This window comes from Chiloscyllium plagiosum, chromosome 34 (genome assembly GCF_004010195.1).
Source record: "Chiloscyllium plagiosum isolate BGI_BamShark_2017 chromosome 34, ASM401019v2, whole genome shotgun sequence".
In the NCBI taxonomy this organism is placed as follows: domain Eukaryota; kingdom Metazoa; phylum Chordata; class Chondrichthyes; order Orectolobiformes; family Hemiscylliidae; genus Chiloscyllium; species Chiloscyllium plagiosum.
In genome coordinates, this window is record NC_057743.1 from 32227528 (window position 1) to 32251137 (window position 23610).

Sequence of the window (23610 nt, forward strand, 5' to 3'; positions counted from 1 at the left end):
TGGCTTTGAGGTATGTAGAGAAGAGGTGTTGGAAATCCTGGAAAAGGTGAAAATAGATAAGTCCCCTGGGCCTGATAGCATTTATCCTAGGATTCTCTGGGAAGCAAGGGAGGAGATTGCAGAGCCATTGGCCTTAATTTTTATGTCCTCTTTGTCTACAGGAATAGTGCCAGAAGATTGGAGGCTAGCAAATGTTCCCTTGTTTAAGAAGGGGAGTAGGGATAACCCTAGTAACTATAGGCCGGTGAGTCTCACTTCCGTTGTGGGCAAAGTCTTAGAGAGAATTGTAAGGGATAGGATTTATGAACATCTGGATAGGAATAATGTAATCAAGGATAGTCAGCATGGTTTTGTGAAGGGCAGGTCGTGCCTCACAAACCTTATTGAATTCTTTGAAAAGGTGACGAAACACATTGATGGCAGAACAGTGTATGTGATGTATATGGATTTTAGCAAATTGTTTGATATGGATCCTATTGTAGATTCATTCAGAAAGTAAGGAGACATGGGATACAGGAAACCTGTCTGTCCAGATAATAAATTGGCTGGCCCACAGATGACAGAGTGACAGTAGATGGAAACTATTCAGCTTGGAGCATGGTGATGAGTGGTGTTCTGCAAGATTCTGTTCTGGGACCTCTGCTCTTTGTGATTTTAATAAATAACTTGGATGAGGAAGTGGAAGTGTGGGTTCGTAAGTTTGCCGATGACACAAAGTTCGTGGAGTGGTGGATCGTGTGGAAGGCTGTTGAAAGTTGTAATAGCACATTGACAGGATGCAGAGCTGGGCTGAGAATTGGCGGATGGAGTGCCACCTGGGAAAGTGTGAGTGATTCATTTTGGAATTTCAAATTTGAATGCAGAATACAGGGTTAAAGGCAGGATTCCTGGCAGTGTGGAGGAACAGAGGGACCTTGGGGACCATATCCATAATGCCCTCAAAGTTGCCACTCAAGATGATACTCTCCCTCTTTATGGGCATTTAAGCGGGCATTGGATAGGTATATGGAGGATAGTGGGTTAGTATAGGTTAGGTGGGCTTGGATCGGCGCAACATCGAGGGCCAAAGGGCCTGTACTGCGCTGTATTCTTCTATGTTCTATGTTCTAAAATTCTACCCTTGGTATTGATTTGTTCCTGGTTTTGAAATGAGTGGAGTTAAGCATGCTAACTGCTTGTACATTGGATTGTTTAAGGAAAAAAAAGTAAAGATTCGCTTAGCAGCCAATTTTACTGGTGAAAATTTAACTTGATTTGAAGGAAAGATAAAACTCAGACCTATTATTTGGATATAAACAGAAATTAGACAGCGCAAGTGAAATTTTCCTCTTAAGTGTTTAAGCTGAGTAGATCTCATTGGGATTCCATGTTTTCTTGTGTCTGGGTTATCTGTCTTACCACCACTAGAAATTTGGAAAGATTTTTTGATCAATACTTGCTTCAGGTAATCCTTTTTGATATTCTTATTTTATTCTGAAGAGACCACTTGCTGTTGTGATTAATGGTCAATAGTATTGTTTTTAAAAAGTATATAATCCATAAATATTCCTGAAGAACATGTTCATAAGGCAGCATTCCACTTCCCTGTTTCTAAGAGCAGATCCAAATGGCTTTTACTTTTGATCCAGAAACTTGTAGTTTCAAGGGCCATTTCAAAGTCTGGCTTGATTCCAGCATTATTGAGAGAATGTGGATTGTTGGCTTTGTGATCTTCTTGCTGAGGTATGCCCTACACTGTGGACCGTAACATTTTTCTTCGGGCTGTTTCAAAGAAGAGGAGGAAATTCCCCCTGGGTCCTGAGGAACATTTATCCCTCAACTGACACCACTTTGAAAAAAGAAAATACATTGTTATCACATTGTGATTATGGAATTTGCAATGTGCAAATTTGTTTTGCTAGATTTTATACATTGCAACTATGATAACACAAATACTTAATTCCCTGTAAAGAGCTTTGGGATGCTGTGAAGTTGTGGAAGATGCTTTAGATAAATTTAAGTGGAATCTTTGTGTGGAGACTCTCAAGTTAGAGCAGTATGAAGGTCACACCTTGCCCTTAACACTGAAGAAGGCCAAATGCCATCAATCTAGTGCTGAGCTTTGGGAAGAATAGATTCCTTCAACAGTGCATGATAATGCCAAACTCATCTATTTATGTCTGCTAACTGGGGTAGAATCTAAATACTGGGTGCCTATACCAGTGATAAGACACTGGTGTTCTGAGGAACCTGCAGGTGCACAGCCTGCAACTGTCAGGTGTACACTGCTGACACAGATTTAGAAAATTCACCCTTTACTCAACATTTTGGTTGCATCAGAGTTAAAGAGTTGATCCAGAAGCCAATCCACGTTGATCTTTGCAACATTCAGAGAACAAATCATGAAGCCATTATCTAACATTCAAACCTGTAGCTACATTACTGAAACTATTCTTGGAGATTTGTTTGTTAAAATCTGAGTTCAAGATCGAGGTGGGTTGATAACAAACCAAGCTAAGACTGCTGACTTGTTCAATTCTGGCTATTCTGATATGGCAACACTGATTCGTAATAGATGCATGGCCTTCATCACAATGCATGGGGTAATTTGAGAGATGAAGCAAGTATCATTGTCATTGTGTGGGATAAAGGAGATAATGCCACCACAAGGTTGAAGGGCCCACTTTACGATCAATTCAGGCAGCTGGTGGGGCTGCAAACTATCAATACAGTCTGTGAAAATTATACCTCTAAATAATTGTGTGACCTTGGTGGGTCAGCATGAGGTGAGAGTGCAAGCTAATGCAACATGTTGAGAACAGGATTGTCAAGCTGCAGAAAACAAGTAAACAAAAACTCATCGTGTCCTTTTCATTTGTTAATGAGTCACTATCAGCCATTAATATGTTCTTATATTAGGAAAGTAAATATTTCCCTTTGCGTATTGAATATCATTTTAGAATGGTATGCTATTGCTTTATGATGTGAGTACACAAGATCTTATCTGACATCCCATAACAATGGTTGACAAGCAATTTCATAAAAGCTGAATTTGTGATTCACAGGAAAGCTTTTCATAGATGTTTCCTCCATTTAGTCTGCTCTTGCTACCAAACAAAAAGTTGTTCTGTTAACACAGAAGTGAAAAATAAACCCAAATTTGCTGATGCGTATAAACACAACAGCATATATCCTGAAGCAACAGACTGACTGGACAGGTCTCCGATGCAAATATATCCTGACACTGAAAATGTGTTTTTTACCAAGGTTTTTCAGAGTGATTTCTGTGATTTATCAGATTCCTGCACTCAGTAGTGCATAATGTTGTGGTTCCATGGAAAATAAAAATCTTATGAACAATAAATACAGAGGAGAACTCATTCTGTGGATAATATTGTACCAAGTCAGTTGTGTCGGAGGGGACCATCTTGTAAAGCCCTGTGAGAACACGTTTGAATATACTTGACAATTTTCTTTAAAGAAATGGTACATGCTGCTTTCTGTGTCTGAACATTGTCATCTGGATGTTGGGGGATTATAGTGTGCGTCTGCAATTTCAACTGGAAAAAACTTCCTTTTTTTGTTTTCAATTCTGTTATTGCATGGCAGGTTGAACTCTTTGTGGTGTGGTGGGAGCTGTCTTATTAGTGGCATTTCACTGACAAAGCATGTGGCAGGTACTTCGCTGTGTGTTCTCTTGCAGTGATGCTGTGCACAATGCATTTCCAAAGGGGGACCCTATCGCTGTTGTGGGAGGGAGGAGAGTGGAGGGAGGCTGAAGTGTGGGAGGTGGGTCAGACCCAGCTGAGAGCCTTGTCAACTACAATCGACCAGTTGTATTATTGCTAGACTATTGATCCAGAGAAATCTTAGCCTGCTTGGCACACCCTCCTCATTCCTGAAGAAGGACTTATGCCCAAAACATCGATTCTCCTGCTCCTTTCATGCTGCCTGACTTGCTGCGCTTTTCCAGCAACACATTTTTCAGCTATTGATCCAGAGACCCAGGTAACATTCTGGGGACCTGGTTTTGAATCCAACCACAGTGGATGGTGGAAATTGAATTCAATAAATTTAAATCTGGAATTAAGAATTTAATGATGAGCATGAAACCATTGATGGTTGTCAGGAAAAGCCCATCTGGTTCACTAATGTCCTTTAAGGAAGGAAACTGCTGTCCTTACTTGGTCTAGTCTGCAGGCCCACAACAATGTGGTTGGCTCTCAACAGTCCTCTGGGCAATTAGGGATGGACAATGAATGCTGGCCCAGCCAGTGACACTCACATCCTGTAAATGAATCAAAAAAAGAAGCTGGACAATGCTGACTGATGTCCTAACCTTAACGTCTCAATGTTATATCGTTACAATGGACGTTGAAGATCTGTACAGAAATATAGCTTTTTTCTTAGAATCTTGGAGACCCTGTGACAGTGTGAGCAATCATTCTGGATTTTCCAGAACTTGTAATTTAATTTGGCCTTTTGCCCCAGATCCCAGATCAGTCCTTGCCAGGATACATTTCTCTGAGATTCGGGGTCAGCCTGTGGGCGATTGAGAAGGATCCAAACTGGCAGACGGCCGCATTAGAATAGACGTGAGTTGCAAGCTTTTGCCCTGATCTTAGTGTTCCGCCCCCAAACCTGTTGCCTATCCCCTCACTGCGACATGTTTGGCAGCTTGCCCTTACACTAGTGAACTAGAGCGTTTCTTTTTAACAATCAGCAACATTAGATTATTAATTTCAGATTTTTAATAAAATTCAAATTTAACCATCTGCCATGGTGGGAGTTGAACCAAGCCCCCAGAACATAACCAGAGTTTGTGGATTGATAGCCTAGTGGTAGTATGACTGGGCCATCACTCTCTCTCCCTTAGACTGGGACTTGGCATAACCTGGAAGATAAGAGGGGCTACAGCGGTTGATTGGATTGGCTTGGGATGTGAGGAGATATGAGGTTGAGGGCTAAGGGTCCTTATTGTTTTGTTATAACTGGGACAAAGGTCCACAGCAGACTTTATAAAAAGCCAGCATCTGGCAATCCCTGTAGTTGTTTCTAAATTCTGCCTCAGCTTAACCCATACCTCACACTCCCCTTCCCCAGCACGAAATCTTACCTGAGAACTACTGATGCAAGAGCTCTGAGGTGGGATATTTCCCCACTACCATCTCAAAAATTAAAATCGAACCCATAGAAACAGACTGATGTTCAAAATATCTTTAATAAATTTCCCCAAACTGAAAGATCTGAATGATGCAATAATCCCGTTCCGACACTTGGTCTAACGCAAAAAGACTTTGAATTCAGTAATAAATATTATGTCCACATCCAAGGCATGACTTTGGATAGGTACTTTGCCCCAGTCTGTGCAAACTTATTTATGAAAGATTGGACAGAGAGTTTACTCAACAATTGTCTCAGGCTTCCATGTGTTGCTTTGGCTATTTGGATGTCTCAGGTATTTGGACTCACACAGAAACAGAATTAGAAGAATAACTGATGCCTGTGTGCACACAGGCTGGTGTGGAAGTATAGGAGAAAGTGAGGACTGCAGATGCTGAAAATTAGAATCGAGAGTGTGGTTCTGGAAAAATATAGGTCAGGCAGCACCCACGGAGCAGGAAAATCGACATTTCGGGGAAAAGCCCTTCATCAGGAAAAAATTGGAAGTATAACTGTGGAAGTATAATATGTGCAGCTGAATAGTAGATTGGTAATCTTGCGTTGATGATCAAAACACATTATTGTTTGTACCTCAAATTGTGAAAGAATTGTCAAACTCCCACCCGGTTAATTAGCAATTGATCCATTGTATGCTTTCTCTTGATGCAAACTCAATTAATCTGAGAGTTGCTGAAAAAAGAGACATGCCATTGAAACCTTTCATCTTGCACTGATCAGGACAGGAGTGCAAGAATACCAAATCTCAAAGGAAACAAAATTTATACTGAATAGTGTGAAGGACACCTTTTGATTAAGGTGTCCTTCACACTATTTGTAATGTCGTTGCAATGCTATGGAAAATCAGTAAAATGACTTATTATTATTTATAAATAGAACCATGAAATGACTTTTACTTACTTTAACCTTATGTCTGAGGGCCTTTCAAAAAAAGCTTTATTTTCTTTGTGGCTTTGATTTTATTCCCTATGCAATACCGTGGGCAATAAACCAGATCTCCACTAGCACCCCACTAAACTGTACCCTAAAGAATCCAAATGTGAAACCCAGGGCAACTCGCCATTACATTCTGTGTTCCTCACTATGTCTGGTTCAGCTCCACCACTCTGCCATGATAACCTAATTGAAGTAAGTTGATTATTCAAGGTGACCATTTTGAATAGGTGCCTGCAGACCAGTTTGAATGACCCACCTTCTGTTAACTACTGCTATTTATGCAAAGTAACTTACACATAACATGATAATAATGCATGTTGCTAAACAGTAGTGAGAGTCCAGGACTGGATACGTAAGGAAAAGATAACGCAAATAAATTTTGAGGGTGTATGTTAAACTCAGATCCCAATGCTGCACAGCATGATGTTTTAAGCCAACATTGTGCAAACTGATAATAAACCTTTGAAATAATGTTTGACAAGTTTGAACATTGGAAAAATTGAATCGTTAAAATATACTTAATTTGTCTTGAAACAATTGAGGGATTGAGAATAGTACTTACATTTATTTACTGTTATAACAATAGTGAAGAGAGCTCATAGTTTTTGATTAATTACTTTCCAGTACTTCTGAATGATACGATAAAGTTCTATCAAAATACAGTTTGTTTCTTTCCTTTGATCCCTTTCTTTATTTCTGAAAGAATACCTTCAACTGAAAAGAATACCAACTGGAAAACTAATAAATAATTTATTACGATAATAAGGTTGCAAAAATGATGTTCAAGAAATCAAAGCAACATTAGAGTCATAGAGGTATACAGCATGGAAAAAACACTACCATGTCAGACCATTGAGTACAAGCATTGGGACATCATTTTAGAGCTGTACAAGACATTAGTGAAACGATATTTTCTTATCAGGAAGGGTATTTCAGCTAATCTCAGCTGTGCCCTTATGATCTATCAGTGAACACAGGTATCACAACCCTGAGGCTTTCCCAACTTTCACCTCAAAGTTACTAAACCTGATTGTGTTGCCGCTGTTTACTCAGCAGTGGGTGATTTTAACAGACCACAAGGCCCTATTTGAAGTACAGGAAGGAAACCATTCAGGATTTAAGTATTTCCCTTAACTTTAATTTCTAAGTCTGATCATTGCAGTATGTGGCAGTTTGACATGCACAAGTTGGCTGTCACATTTCGTTGAACTCAAAATCATTTAATAGGTCATAATGTGGTGTGGAACATTTGAAGGTTATGAAAGATGCTATTTAGATTCATATTCTTTCTTCTAACATCAAGGCCAATTCATCAAGGGTGTAATAGGCCCAAGTGCGACTTCAGCTCCTGTCAATTGTGGTTTTGCAACAGGAGTTTACTGAGCTTATAATGTATAATTCACAATGCTTTACCAAGGTGTAAAATGCTATTCTGTCAGAAGTGAAGAACGGCTCTTGTCAGAACAAACTGTACTGTGATTTTTAAAATCGAAGCAAACGCTGGACGTCTGTAATAAACAGAAAATGCAGGACACACACAGCAGGTGCGTCTACAATGTGCAAGGCAAAGATGCGTTAATATTGCAGGTGTGTTCTGTTGCATTAATATTGCACGAAACATTTGCTTGCATTTACTGCTGCATTAAAGGCATCTCATTGTATACAATTCATTTGGACTTTATAACAAAGATTATTTTCAAGCTCATTCTCAACTTCTGGACAATGCTAGCAAGGCCAACATTAGTTGTCCATCCTTTGTTTCTCAGGAGAGTTGGTCGGTTGAGGTGAGTGGTTGGCTTTCTTCCAAAATCATTCAAACCTATTTTGAAATGATTGGGTGAGGTGCCAGTCCACTTCAGAGGCACTTAAGAGGTACCCATGTAATGTTGTGTTTGTAATCATACAAAGGCAACAAACTTCTTTCGGTAAAGGACATGAGTAAACCAACCAAGCCTTTACATGTGCAGCCCATTAAGCAACAACTGCTGTGGGCACGTTGTGCAAGATTGTCCACCTTCAGTCCGGTCAGTCTTTAATTAAGAAAATACATGCTGGCCAGAGCAGAATTGGAACATTGCAGACACTGGGACAGGTCCTATGAGATTATCTCTGGAACCACAGCTTGTGACTGGTCGAATCGATATCAGTTAACGGAGTGGAAACATTGAGCGTTGAATTTCCATGGCAACAGTGCCAAATTGTCACAGCAGGTTAGGATAAGGTGGAATTGCAAAGTTACATAAAGGTTGCTTTCTGGCTAAATAGTTTGAAGCCTAAAATGCTATTTAATTAACAGCCTCCCCTTCTTTTCAGAATTTCCAGAATCATTTTGATAATTGTTATTACGGTGTTTTTGTGTCTTTGATCTGGCTAACAGCTTTTCTTTTTGTCTCTCTTTCTGCTGTCTCTTTTGTTTCTCTCTGTTGTTGTTCCATTCCTCCTGCCTGATCTCCCTATACTGTACTGACAAACAATGCTCCCCTGTGTCATTATTGCTTGGATCACGGTATCTCATACCTTCTTGTCACGTGATTTCCGATTGCGTAACATTTCTGTCAATGGTCGGTGCGCACGGGACTGGCAATTCCCTTGCCATGCCTACTTCTCTCTTAACGTATCTCTCCATCCAGGAGGCAAAGGACTGAGGCTAATTAAGGGTAAGTAACTTGATCATAGTCATACCCACAATCTAGTTAGTCCGCGGTAAGGCAGTGAAAACTGGGTGAGACCACACCACCTGAATACCAAGAAACGCTGAGCTAAAGCAAATTGTTCCGGTCTCCTGTTGAACTAAAGGTGGGTGGGTATCAATTCAGACTTTGTTTTTTATTCTGATCTTCTCAGGTTTTCACTGTATTGTTTCAGTTGTCTCGCTAAGTAGCTGCAATGCAAGTGCTGTATAAAAGGCCTTTAGTTTGCAGATTAGTTTTTAGCTTGTTCTGCGATCAGGTATTTAAGAAGTGCTCTAATCACTGTTACATGTTGTGATATATTTACTGTTGATACAGCATAATCATTATTTTGAAGTGGGTATAAGCAATGTTTTCATCACAAATTCTCTTTTTATAGCCATTCTTACTTTTGTTCCAAGTCTAAATTTAAATTCAGATAATATTAAGGTAAAAAGTTAAACAATATGCTTATGTATAGCAGCTTTGTAAATCAGTCACAAAGACTTCTTCTGTTGGGCATTGCATAATTATGTATTTGAAAGTATAAACCTTGGGATTCCAGTAGGAGTTTTAGGAAGCAATTGCTGAGCAGTCATCAACTCAAAATTGTTTATAGGAGAGTGAGGGGAGAGTTTAGGAAAAATATATTTCCGTTGACAGTCATTGGAGTTTGGAATATTTCACAAGGTGTGGTTGAGTTATAGACTGTTATAATAGTCTATGTTATAATCTATAATACTTTAATGTTATAGACTATATTTTTTATCTATTACCTTGGTTAGTATATTAGGCATTACATTAGCTGTTGCATCGCTTAAAGAACAAGATGATTGAATAATTAAAGGGTTACAGGGCTTGTGTTAGGCAATGTAGTGAATTTTGGAGTGTATTTGCAAAGGTACAGAATGGAATAAAGGCCCTCATTCAGTACTGCAAGCTTCTTTGGTTTGTGGTACTGACTGCATTGCAAAGATATCACTTTCCTGGGAAATTCATCGTTCATGTTCTTGTTTTGGCCCCATCTAGTTCTCACACTGGATGGACAGTTTATACCAATACAGCATATCCTGTCCATTATTGTCCAATAATGGGATAAGGGTTCCTCTGGTTCTATGGCATTGCAAATGCATAAATGATGATTCCTCCATTTGCTGTATGAAAGACAGGTTTTTAATGTGAACGTGTTTGCCATGTGGCAAAGTGAGTAATTCAGTGAAATTTTGCATCTATTTAACCTCCCGCCACTTCTGCTCAAACAGTCACTCCTAGATGTGACTTCAGCACAGTATTGGGTCAAATGCACAAGTTGTGAGATTGTACAGGTCAAATGCTGGGATCAGCCAAAGCAGTATTCATTTTGTAGTCTCAATTGCTTAGGTTGCGTAGTGCCAATAAGATTCAATTTAAGCATAAACTTGGAACTTCAGATTTCTTCAAAAGGGTGGACAAAAACACAGTCATTTTGTTAGAATAACTGGGGTTTCCGCACACTCTCAAATATCTAGAAAGGGAACAAGATCTCATTCCAATTCTAACAGTTAAATTGCTGCTAGTCCTTAGAGTTCTTTGCCTCATGCTGGAATTCTCTCTCTAACCTCTTCACCTCAAGACCATTCTGAGCAAGTTTTTGATTATCTGTCCCCATACCTTCTTATGTGGTTCAGTAACAAGTTTTTGTGATATTTCTTGGGAACAGTTTATGATGTTAAAGATGCTATAGAAATGTCAGTTGTTGCTGCTCTGTAGTGGCTCTGCAAGAGACCACTTTCGCTCCTCCTCTTTCTCAGTTACATGCAACCCCTTGCCAACAGCATCTGAAAGTACAGTGTCAGTTTTCAGAGAAGTTCGCTGCACACAACTCTTCTGCATCACCACCTTGTCACTACTGCTGCTGAATTCTCTGCTGCAGAGACTGATCCAACAACGAGTAATAGATGGCTTCCAATTAAATGTTGGGACAACTGAAGCTGTTGTCTTTTGTTCTTATTCCCAACTCTGTTTCCTACCTACCGACTCTGTCCTTCTCACAGGAAAAGGTCTGTATAAACCAGGCTTTTTATAGCCTTAGTGTTGTCTTTGATCCTGAGGTGAACCTCACTTCATATTCATGCCATTATGGAGCCCCTCCACTCTTTAATGTCACTCAATTTTGCCCTAGTCTTGGCTCATTGCTGCTGAAGCTCCCATTCATGCCTTTGTTATCCCTTGAATCAGCTATTCCAGTGCACTAGGAGAAAGTGAGGACTGCAGATGCTGGAGATCAGAGCATCCCTGGCTGGTCTCCCTTCATATGGATTACCCACAGCACTGCTGCCCATGACTTAATTTGCAGCAAGTCTTATTTCCCAAACAACCCCACGCTCGCTGACTAACTCTGGCTTCCAGTCAAGCAGCACCTTGAGTTTAAAATTCTCACCCTTGTTTTCAAATCCCTCTGCAGCCTTGCCCCTCCCATTTCTGCAATCGCCTCCGGCTGCACGAAGCTCCAAGATATCTGTGTTGTTCTAACCCTGGCCTCTTGTGGTTTTCCAATTATAATTGTTTCACATTATGTGCTTTTAATTGTATAGGCCTTAAGTTCTGGAATTCTCTCCCTACACTCCTCTGTCTTCTGCTCACTTTCTTCTCTTAAGAGAAAGTATTTGGCCAACTGACCTAATATCTCCCTATGTAGCTCAGTGTCAAATTTTGTTCCTGCTCCCATATGATGTTTACATTAGAGCTGCTAACTAAATATAAGTTGTTGTTCAGAGGCCAGTTTTATTTTCCCACTGAAAGCTTGGCACTTAGTCTTCCATAGAGGCATTCTGTGTTGTCTTTTATATAATCACAGGACATGTTTAGGCTGCCATTTATTGCTCAAATGGTAATTGAGAGTCATTCACATTACCAGGGTCATGTGGTAAGGTATTACTATGGGTCAAGAGTCACTTGTGGACAAGAACAACAAAGTTTCTGCTGTGAAGGACATTAGTAAACCAGATGGGGCTTAACTTTTTAACTCCAGTTCTTTTTTAAACGTTTAAGTTCAGATTTCGCATGCTGCCATGGTAGCATTTGAACACATGTTGACAGAGCAGAGACTTGGAATTCTAGACTGCTCGTCCAGTGACCTTGCCAATACATCACTGCCTCCTGGTGTTTCTGTGCTGCTGTTATTTGTTTCCATTGTAAATACTGTCTCTTTCTTCCAATCTCTCATGCTTTCCTCTAGATCAGTGATGATTCAATCATGCCAAGTTAGATAATTCATAAATTTAGCCACTGGGTGGTGTGTGGTGGTATAGTGATAACACACTGAACTAGTAATTCTGAGGTTCAGGCTAATGCTGTGGGATAATAGTTCAAGACCATTAAAAACAGGTGTTCATTCTCACTGGTGAAAATTCAATTCAATTAATGAAATCAAACCATTAAACCATTGTCAATGGTTTTTAAAAATAAAGTTGGTTCACTAATGCCCTTTTGTGAAGGAAATCTGCCATCCTTACCTGACCTGGTATACATGTGATTTGAGATCTACGGTTGACTGTGAAATGGCTGAGCAAACACCACTCATTTCAATTACTGAGATGTTTGTATCATCGACAACTGTGGGTGAAGTGCCGGAAGACTGGAGGTTGGCTTAGGTGGTGCCTCTATTTAAGAAAGGTGGTAAAGAAAAGCCAGGGAACTATAGACCGGTGAGTCTGACATTGGTGGTGGACAGCTTGTTGGAAGAACCTGCGGGACAGGATTCATGTGTATTCAGAAAAGTAAGGACTAACTAGGGATAGTCAACAGGGCTTTGTGTGTGGGAAATCATGTCTCACTAATTTGATTGAGTTTCTTGAAGAAGTAACAAAGAGGATTGATGAAGGCAGAGCGATGGATGTGATCTATATGGATTTCACTAAGGTGTTCGACATGGTTCCTCATGGTTAGTAAAGTTAGATCATGGAATATAGGGAGAACTAGCCCATTTGAATACAAAACTTGCTCAAAGGTAGAAGACAGAGGGTGGTGGTGGAGAGTTGTTTTTCAGACTGGAGGTCTATGACCAATGGTGTACCACAGGGATCGATGCTGGGTCCACTGCTTTTTGTCATTTATATAAATGATTTGGATGTCAACATAGGAGTTATGCAGATGACACAAAAATTAGAGGCGTAGTGAAAGTGAAGAAGGTTACCTCAGAGTACAACGTGACCTTGATCAGATGGGCCAATGGGCCGAGGAGTGGCAGGTGGAGTTTAATTTAGACAAATGTAAGGTCCTGCATTTTGGAAAGGCAAATCAGAGCAGGACTTATACACTTAATGGTAAAATCATAGAGAATGTTGCTGAACAAAGAGACCTTTGAGAGCAGGTTCATAGTTCCTTAAAAGTGAGTCCCAAGTAGACAGGAGAGTGAAGAAGGCATTTGGTATGCTTGCCTTTACTGGTCAGTGCATTGAGTATAAAAGTTGGGAGGTCATATTGTGGCTGTACAGGACTTTGGTTAGGCCACTATTGGGATGCTGCAGGTAATTCTCATCTCCCTGCTTTAGGTCGGATGTTTTGAAACATGAAAGGATTCTGAAAAGATTTGCAAGAATGTTGCCAAGGTTGGATAACTTGAGCTATAGGGAGAGGCTGAATAGGCTAGGACTGTTTTCCCTGGAGCATTGGAGGCTGAGGGGTGACCTTATAGAAGTTTATAAAATCATCAGGGGCATAAGTAGGGTAAATAGACAAGGTACTTTCCCTGGGGTGGGGGAGTCCAAAACTAGAGGACATAGGTTTAAGGTGATAGAGGAAAGATTTAAAAAGGGACCTAAGGGGCAATTTTTTCCTGCAGAGGGTGGTGCATGAAAAGAATGAGCTGCCAGAGGAAGTGGTGGAGACTGGTACAATTACAACATTTAAAAGGCAGCTGGATGGGTATGTGAATAGGAAGGGTTTAGAATGATGTGGGCCAAATGCGGCAAATAAGACTAGATTCATTAAGGATGTCTGGTCGGCATGGATGAGTTGGACCGAAGGGTCTACTAATATGCTGTACATCTCTATGACTCTAAAAATTAGGGATGGCCAACAAATACGATGGCCTAATCCTGAGACCCAGGTAATGTTCTGGGGACTCGGGTTTGAATCCTGCCATGGAACTTGAATCAGTGGAATTTGAATTCAGTTTTCAAACAAATCTGGGATTAAGAGTCTAACGATACCGTTCTTGAAAAAAATTCCATCTTTTGTTCACTAATGTCCTTTGGTGAAGGGAACTGGCATCCTTACCTGGTCTGGACTGCATGTAATTCCAGACCCACAAATGAGATTGACTAGTAAGTGCACTCTGGGTTGGGTATTAAATCTGGTTTAGGCAGTGACACCCTTACCCTGTGAATGAATAAAAAATAAAATTAATTATTGGATTGGCCAGCAAATGCCCACGTCCTGTGAAATAATAAAAACAAACAGAATGCTATCACCTGGAATATTGATACATAATGAGGGTTTTAAAATAAACTTTTATGTACCGTTCCTTTTCTGACAATAGTTTGAGTAAACTACCCATTACTTTGACCTTGGGATTTCACAGCCAATGTTGGGAAGAGAGTTTCACAGTATAGTTAATATAAACTGAGAAAACTGTGGATGTGGTAAGTCAGAGACACAAATAGAATTTGCTGGAAAAGCTCAGCAGGTCTGGCAGCATCTGTGAAGAGAGTCAGAGTTAACGTTTCGGGTCACAACTGGTCAGAGGAAGGGTCACTCTACCTGAAACGTTAACTTTGATTCTCTCCACAAATGCTGCCTGACCTTCACAGCTTAGTTTCTGACTAAGAACCTTGGTCATGGTCCCAACCAAGGCATTCACCAGTTAGGACCAAGAAGAGGAAACATCTCTTCCGTCAGATAGTTCAACTCTTCAAAACCCCTGTACTCCTTGAAACCCCCCAGTGGATGCTTCACCTTTGAGTACATTGGGATAGAGATCAATCGATTTGTGGACCAAAAGGGAATCGAGGGATATGGAGATAAATTGAGAAAGTGCAGTTGAGGTAATGGACCAGTCTCGATTTTATTGAATGGTGGAGCAGACTCCACAAATTGCCAGCACCTATTTCTTGTGCTCTTAAAAACATATTCACTCTATTTTATGTTGTTTATATCTGATAAATTGTTTTGTAGTGTCACCCATAGCTTGGTTGGTAGCCCCATCACCTCTTCACTGGGTCATGGGCTCAACTTCCAGTCACGAGTCTTGAATTCAAAAACCCAGGCTGACAGCGCAGTGCAGGATTGGGGAAGCACTGTGCTGTCGTCTGTTGGGTGGAGGTATTGAACTCAGGCCTTTGGGATTTCTTGGGTAGATCTGAAAGACCCCACAACACTATTTTGAAGATATTCAGGAAATACTGCCCAGGGCCATGGTTGATATTTATTCTTTGATTAGCATCAGAAGTAAAGCCAATTGTCTGGCCTTTATAACATTGTAGGAACTTGCTGCATGTAAATTGCTTGTTGTGTTTCTACATTACAATGGTGTTACATTGGTAACCTACTTTCCCTTTCATAACCCTCTGAATTCTCTTTACAGACTACTTGTTAGGCATGAGAGCTTCATATATACTTCATATATATATCCTTCAAAAACTCCAATTAGTGGTCATTCCTTCTGTATGCACTTTAAATAATTTTAATTTTAATAATTTTTACTTTAGACAGCATGGTGGCTCATTGGTTAGCACTACTTCATCACAGCACCAGGGACCTGGGTTCAATTCCAACCTTAGACAGTTGCCTGCGTGGAAAAAGTGAGGACTTGAGATCAGAGTCAAAAGGTATGGTGCTGGAAAAGCACAGCAGGACAGGCAGCATCCGAGGAGCAGGAGAGTTGATGTTTGGGCAAGCATTCCTGATGAAGGGCTTATGGCCGAAATGTTGATCCTCCTGCTCCTCAGATGCTTCCTTACCTGCTGAGCTTTTCCAGTGTCATATGTTTTGACGATTTCCTGTCTGGAGTTTGAACATTCTCCCTGTATCTGCATGGGTTACCTCCAGGTACTCTGGTTTCCTCTCAGAGTCCAAAAAGGTACAGGTTAGGTGGATTGTCCATGCTAAATTGCCCATAATGATGTCTAAATGAAGTGTTATCTAAATGGATTAGCCATGGGGAATGCAGGGATAGAGGATGGGAGGTGGGCCTGGGTGGGATGCTGCTTGGAGCATCAGTGTGGACTTGATGGGCTGAATGACGTGCTGTTGATTCTATGATTTGATTATTTAATGAGTGTTGACAGATTATCTCATCGAGGTATAAAACAGTTGATCTTAATTTTTTCCTCATATGAATTCCACTTACTCTACATCTAACAGGATTCAACTCATACTGAATAGAAGTAGTATTTTATCTCTTCTGAAAAATACCCATGTTCCTATCCAGTGATAGAGCCACTAGATCTTGTGCTCAATGAACTGGTTTGGCTTTCAGTTGGTTATGTCTCAGTTATAAAATTCCCATTCTTGTTTTCAAACACTTGTTTGACTCTGCCAGTTCCCTTTCTCTGTAATTTCCTCCAACCCCACAGTCATCTGAGATATCTGCACTCCTCTGCTATTCTGTGCCTCTGTCATTGACAGCTGTACCTAAAACCTATTCTATTCTTCTTTTAAGACACTCCTTAAAACCTACCTCTTTGACCCAACTGAAAACAAAATGCTGGAAATCACAGTGGGTCGGGCAACATCCATGGAGAGAGAGCAAGTAACATTTCAAGTCTAGATGCCCTGATGAAGAGTCATCTAGATTCGAAATGTTAGCTCGCTCTCTCTCCATGGATGCTTTTTGCTACCTTCCCCCACTCTCCTCTCTGACCCATCACCTTCATCCCCACCCCCATCCAACTATGGTACGCTTTGCTACCTTCTCCCCAGCTCCACCCCCCTCCCATTTATCTCTCCACCCTGGAGGCTCTCTGCCTTCAGTCCTGTTGAAGGGCTTTTGCCCGAAATGTTGATTTTCCTGCTCCTCGGATGCTGCCTGACCAGCTGTGCTTTTCCAGCACCACTCTAATCTAGACTCTTGTACAATGGTTGCTTGGAAAACTAGCATAGAGCTTCATGATATATACTCTTGAGAGTTAATTATTTTGTGAGGCTGATAAAGGGGAAATTAGAAGGAAAAGAAGCAAAAAAAAATCTTTTACAATATTTATGGCATCGAACAATATTCAATGCTCATAAGCTGTACTTTGTCACGATGAGATTTGTACTTAACTCACCACCTCCTAAAGACTGCATTTCCAATTCTGTCAATAAATAATTTATTTGTGTTCACTGAATATTGTCTTTGTGGATTGTGCCTCTTGTTATTTGTGATTATCTGTAGCTTAGAGCTACTTTGAATAGTTGGACATCTGTTGTAAAAGCTTCTGAAATAATGCTATGGTAGATAATGTTGTTTTCAATCATTTGGGCAGTTAATAATAAATGAGATCTGATCTGTATGACTAATATAATGTCTTGTGAGATTAAGGTAGGTACCATGTTGCTCTGAATGTCCCATTTGAAAGTAGTTAAAGTATTAATTATTTAGTTGTGTACTAACAGCAGGCTGTTAAATGTGCAGGAGTTAAACCTATAATAGAATATCCTGACAGTATTTTACTGTACCCAATGGCCTTATTCTATTGTTGGGGTGGTGGTGGTGGTGGTGGTGGGGGGGGGGGGGTTTGATATTGGGGGGGGGTTTGATATTGGTAACAACACAAGAAAAACATTGCATTTTTAATGCATCTTTTAAACCTCAAGATGGGGGATTTCAAGATTAGGAGGAATGTTTTTAAGGTGAGAGGAGGGAGATTTAAAGAAAGGACACGAGGGGCAACTTTTTTCAACAGAGGGTGGTTTGCATGTGGAATGAATTTCCTGAGGAAGTGGTGGATGTAGGCACGGTTAAAGTGTTTAAAAGACATTTAGATAGGTTCATGAATAGTGATGGTTTGGAGGGATAAGAGCCAGGAACAGGCAGATGGGACGAGTTTAGTTTGGAATTATGTTTGGCATGGACTGGTTGGACTGAAGTATCTGATTCCGTGCTGTATGACCCTATGACCCGATGTCCTAAAGATTTTATAACAAATTTGCATGCGGCAAGATTCACAAACAGCTAACATTGAACTAAATGACCTGATGATCTTTTCTTCGGTTGTCCAGAACATTAGGGCTAAATGTCCCACTCTTCTTTGAAGAGCGCCACAGAGCTTGTATGCCTAGCTGTAGATGGAGCCCCAGTATTGTGTGAGCGACAGCATTTCCAAGAGTGCAACCCATGGCCTTTTGATTCACGAATGAGATTGCTTCCCCTTGGCCAAAACTGGTAGTTTGTTGTCCATTGAACTCTGTGAGCTGATCAATGCCGTATGACCAAGACAAGAGCAGTTCTGCGTCTGTGTACGCATTGAAGCACCATGCAAGGCTATATGTTTATTTTTAGGTTTTCCTTTCTTGAAATGTCAACTCATTTCACCTGACTCTAGCTGGGGAACTGAACAGTTCTGCCTTCACCCACATGATCATGCTTCATGAGGAAGTCTTGTTAATGAGCCAAACTAACTCAAACATATATCATTCATCCACAATTGCAGAGTAAGGGCCACACCAAACTCATGGATGTGCTCATGACAATTACTAGATAAAAGACCAAAGCCCATTTAATTCACCTTTTGCCATTCTTGTAGTCGCGTGAAACAATGAGGATTGACAGTTTATTGTATAGATCTATCTTTCATTAATTAGTCAGCAACAGAGCCAGAATGGTCACAAGGAGAAACTCCGTTGGTGGATACCCTTTGGAACCATATGCTCAAAGACACTTATTTTCTCTTAAGTATTTCTTTACATTTGTTCTGTGTGGTATCTATTATCTTTACCCAAATCTGAGATATCATAGAAAATGGGAGCAGAAGTAGGCCATTCTGCCCTTCAAGCCTGCTCCACATTCAACGATCATGGTCAATCATCGGACTCCGTTCCCTGTTCCTATTTTCTCCCCATACCCTTTAGCCGCAAGAACTGTATCTGTCTCGTTCTTGAAAACATTAAATTGTTTGATCTCAGCTGCTTTCTGTGGCAGAGAATTCCACAGGCTCACCACTGTCTGGGTGAAGAAATTTCTCCAGATCTTAGTCCTAAATGTCCCAACTTGTATCCTTAAACCATGACCTCTGGTTCAATATTCCCTGGACACTGGGGATATCCTGCCTGCATTTCCATGACTAGTCCTATTAGACTTACAGCTTGATCATTGTGCATCCACAGTTATACACAGAGGGACAGCCTGCTAAATGGGCTAATTGATGGTGGGAGGAGGTGTGAAAGAATTACTAAATCCTACCTTGCTTGTTATAAAGCATTGCTAAAAATGTAAGGACCCTGAATCTAGATGGGCAAAACGGTAAACAGTTTTAGAAGTTACCTTTGTTTTCCTTATGAAATACCCTGTTTGTATGCACCTTTCTGGTGAACACAGCAGCTTAGTGTTTCTCCAGGGTGTCAGCCACCCAATGGTTCTTCCAATTAGTACTGACTGTCAATACATTGGACAATAAAACTCCACCTGTTTCACTGAGGCTTGGCGGATAAATTATTGTGCAAGAAGCTTAGTTCTACTGCATCTACTTTACATTCTTAAGTACTTAGAATGGAGTCAGTCTGGAAAAATTTGACTGTTTGGATACAAACTTGACAGTTGAAAACACAATCTCACAACAAGATATTAGATATGTATTAATTTTTTACACCAATGACAGCAATTTGCATTGCCTCAGCAAGAAACTACTTGCACCTAGTTTCAATATGCTGCTGCGTTCAATCTCAGCTGATGTGATATCACTAACGTCTGGAGACAGGATATTAAAAATATTCTTCAAACCATTTCTCAACTTCTGTCATGTTGCTCAGATGAAAACACTTCTTGTCTCAAATCCAGCTTTCTCCCAAAGGGCAACCTTGTAGGAATTAATTGTTTAAGTGTTCTTCTCTTTGCCACAAGACTTTATTTAATTGTTATGATTACAAGCTTTGATTAAATTGGATTGAAGTTTTGAAACAAGGCCTTTGCTGGGGTATGCTATTTTGCTTGCAATTTGTTCTTCAAATTTACATTTAATGACTTATAGAAAATAATCAATGGATTGAATAACATTGTGGGGAGTTTGGAACAGGCACACAAATATGCTTGTATGAAATTCTCATTTTAGCAATTGCTGTCTACTTTAAATAGATTAGCACCTTCATTATTGAAGTGAAGTTGCATATGAATATAGTGAATGAAGTAGGATTTTACATAATGGTTTTATAATTTTGCATACTTGCTGCCAAGTCTAAAGTTAACAGACCAAACTATCAGTGGTTGAATCTGCTTGTCACTGTCTATTCATGATGTGACACTGATTAACATAAATCTCTTAAGGATTGAACCAGTTTCCATTAGGATTTAGAATGTTAAGTCCCTGGGTGTAAAGCTGTGAAAATGCTGTGACTCTTCCCAACAGCTCCTTTGGAAATAAATCTTCAAATTGGAGCTCTTACACGCTCATTGATGTCACAATTTAAATAAACTCACACATTAATGACACAGAATTTTATTTCTTTCTTGTCTTTCTAGACTTCTACACTTCCTCTGGTTCCAAGAAAAATAAAACTAAATAAAAATTGAACTTATTTTGAATAAAGAGGACTCTGGGGAAATATGATAGTGGTGTACAACATAATGAATAATAAAATGGAAGTAAGCTAGATATTTAATTTGAATTAGGAAGCCTAGGTACAAAATTCATGATGATAGTGATTAAATAGGGACTGAGTTGGACGATCAGCCATGATCCTATTGAATGGTGGAGCAGGCTCAAATGGCTGAATGGCCCACCCTGCTCCTATTTCTATGTTTCTATATTACTTGATGTTTTAATGTCAGTTAATATTACATTAAATTAGTTTTCACAGATGACATTGGGGGTGTTACTGTATAGTTGACTTAAAGAATATAAAGAGGTTTTATTAAAGCCCCAGTTGGGGACACTTAGGAGTTGGGCACAAAAGTCACTTCCCAGTTCCATCCAGCCCCTGGCCATTTTCCCAGTGGTATGAAGGGAGTGGGAGGGTAATGGCAGGGCTAGCCATCCGCAAGCATTGGATACCAGATTTGTTCAGTTATTGGTTTGTGAAAGCCTATTGAACATCGACTGGAATTTTCAGTCCTTTGTTAGGTCCCCAGAATTGGCACCAGTTGTTTTAATGGGAGCTCAACCCTCCAGGCAGGTTTAGAAGCCCCCTTAACAATGGCGGGCCAGTGAATGAGGCTGTTTTTCAATTTAAACATTAAAACAAAGGATAGGTGGTTGTCACCACCTTGGGGTAATCGCTCTGATTTACTCAGAATTTACTTTGATTGAAGTGATGTAAGTCCAGAAAGATTGTGGCAAGGTGAATGTGGAAAGGATGATTCCTTTTTAGGTGTGTCCAAGACTAAGGAGTACTGTTTCAAAATTTGGGAGTACCTTTGTTGGCCAGCAATGAAGAGATTTTTTTTTGTGCGACTTTGGATCCCTCTGAATCAGAAAGCAATGGAGATGGTTATTGAATATTTTAAGGTGGAAGTAGATAGTTTCTGATGAGGCAAATAATCTAATGTGGAATTTGAAAGGCGAACCCATTGGCCGTGATCTTATTGAATGGCAGGGCCAAGGGCCAAATGGTCCAATTTCTTTGGTTTGTAAGAAAATGTCTCTCACTGTGTCTCTCAATCTGGAGGAGCCTCCTATTATCCTTCCAGCATTACTGATTAAGATTAGTGTTTTGCACATAGTGCAGGCCTCTGATCACCCTTTTGAGCCTGATGGCAGGGTTCAGAAGCCTGTAGGCAAGGTCCTATCTATCAAAAGATACTTGAAATGATGAAACGCAATGATGAAGCCCATTTGCCCATTCTTTCAAGTGCCAGGAATTTTCTAAATTCCAAGATTCCTAGTCCAATTATTGCAATCTTGATAAATTTCATTCTAAAATATAGAATTTACACACATGGAACTCAGAGATTCCCACACTTTCCACATGAAGTTGAATTGAATTTGAATTAGCTTTGTCACATGTCCTAACATGACTGCAGTGAAAAGTTTACAAGTCATCACTTACAGTACTATCTTAGGTACCTAGGTATAGATTCTTAAGTACAAAATCTTAGGGAAAATTATTAGAAAAATAAGAAATAAAAAGTCCAGCAATAATTTAGAAAAATTGAGAAATAAGAGTTCAAAATAACAGTCCTTCCAAACTTGCAGGTCTCCTAATCAGCAGGAGCTGAACAGATTGAAGCTGTCATGAAGAGGTTTATTGGTAAAATTGCTCACCAAGTGTCTTCCATTGATCCCTAATTTCTCACATCTGCTTTGCACAGGTACAAAATCTTTCAACATGATGTCCCCTACAAGTGATAACTCTGAGTTACTGGCTGAGATCAAAGCTGGGAAAAATCTGAAGCCAACCTCGCAGAGTAAAGGATGTACTGTGGTCTTTGCAAGTTCTGGGGCAATAGTAAGTACTCAGTATATCGGAGATGAAGGATTTTATATTGACAGTGCAGACCTGAAATGTGAGCAAATCAACACTTCTTCAAATGTTTCTTTACTTTATTTGCTCCATGACAGCCTGAATATGCAAAGCGCCAGTTTGGCAGTCCAACTGAACCAGCTGTAAATGGCATGGCAACGTCACAGGCGGTGGATGTTGAGTCTCTCATACCAACTCACGATGAGCAGGGAACCCCGATCCCAGAGTGGAAGAGGCAGGTGATGGCACGGAAACTGCAGGTCAAGATCCAGGAAGAGGAAGAGCAGAAACGTCGAGTGAGTTTTTAAAATAAACCCTGCTCCCCTGTATCTAAATCACTTGTGCCCTCTTCGCTGTGTTTTTTGATCAACTTCAAGATTTCTGAAGCTATAATTTCATCAAATTTTATGCACCAAATCATAGCTGAATAAAGAAAAATCTGAGAGAATGAAAAGCTTAGTAAAGAGGGCTAGTATGATTGAAGTGAAATTTCTCACTGTTATGCCAAGCAAAGTTACAAAAATATCAAATAAGTCTTGATGCTAAGTATGCAGTTAAATACATGGAGGTTACAATGTAAAAACAGGCCATTTGGCCCAATAACTTTGTGTCAGTGTTTACCCACCATCCCAAGAAATAGTTCTAATCACATTAACTCCCTATCTTTTCCCTTATCTCCTTCAACCACTTCATCCACCCATTCAATCTAATCTTGAACCTTGTTACAGTTTCTTTCTACACCTGTAACCCTGGAAGGAATTACCATGGTTTTGTAGATCTCTGCGTGAAGAAGGTTTACCTTCTGCCTGAGACCAGGCAACATATTAGAATACTCTGCCAGAAAGGATATGGGAAACAGATTCAGTAGCATTTTTCAAAAGGGAATTGAATATATCCATGAAGGGCAAATTGTAGAATAATGGGGAAAGAGTGGGTGAGTGGGATAATTGGATAGTGCTTTCAAAAGGCACAAACACAATGGGGTACATGACAATCTTCTGTGCTCTCTAATCCATTGACTCAAAGAATGACCTAGTTTGTATCCAGATGGGATAACTTCCCTCTCCTAGCTGTTAAGTTTTTCCCAATTGCTTTTTTAGAGTGATTGGAACAGAAGTCCACACTCGGTGAACTGGCTCGAGGATTGAATTCCTCATATACTCGTATACAAGTTTGTAAATTCGTATATGAGTATACTGTTCCTATACTTATATTTGGAATTGTTCTTTGGTCTCTGTTTTGCATTATGAATGCAATTTTCCATTCCCGA

At 40.0% G+C, this 23610-nt stretch overlaps 1 protein-coding gene across 3 annotated transcripts in view; it reads left to right on the plus strand.

Annotated features, from left to right (window-relative positions):
* The window catches only part of espn (espin), a 190758-nt gene that overhangs the window by 103991 nt on the left and 63157 nt on the right, over window positions 1–23610 (plus strand). For 2 of the 3 annotated variants that reach the window (XM_043676085.1, XM_043676084.1), the window contains exons 10-12: window positions 8727–8753; window positions 22189–22325; window positions 22439–22636. In XM_043676085.1, coding sequence (XP_043532020.1) covers window positions 8727–8753; window positions 22189–22325; window positions 22439–22636 — 362 coding nt within the window. The remainder of the gene's footprint in view (window positions 1–8726; window positions 8754–22188; window positions 22326–22438; window positions 22637–23610) is intronic. The other variant, XM_043676086.1, reaches the window with a different exon arrangement.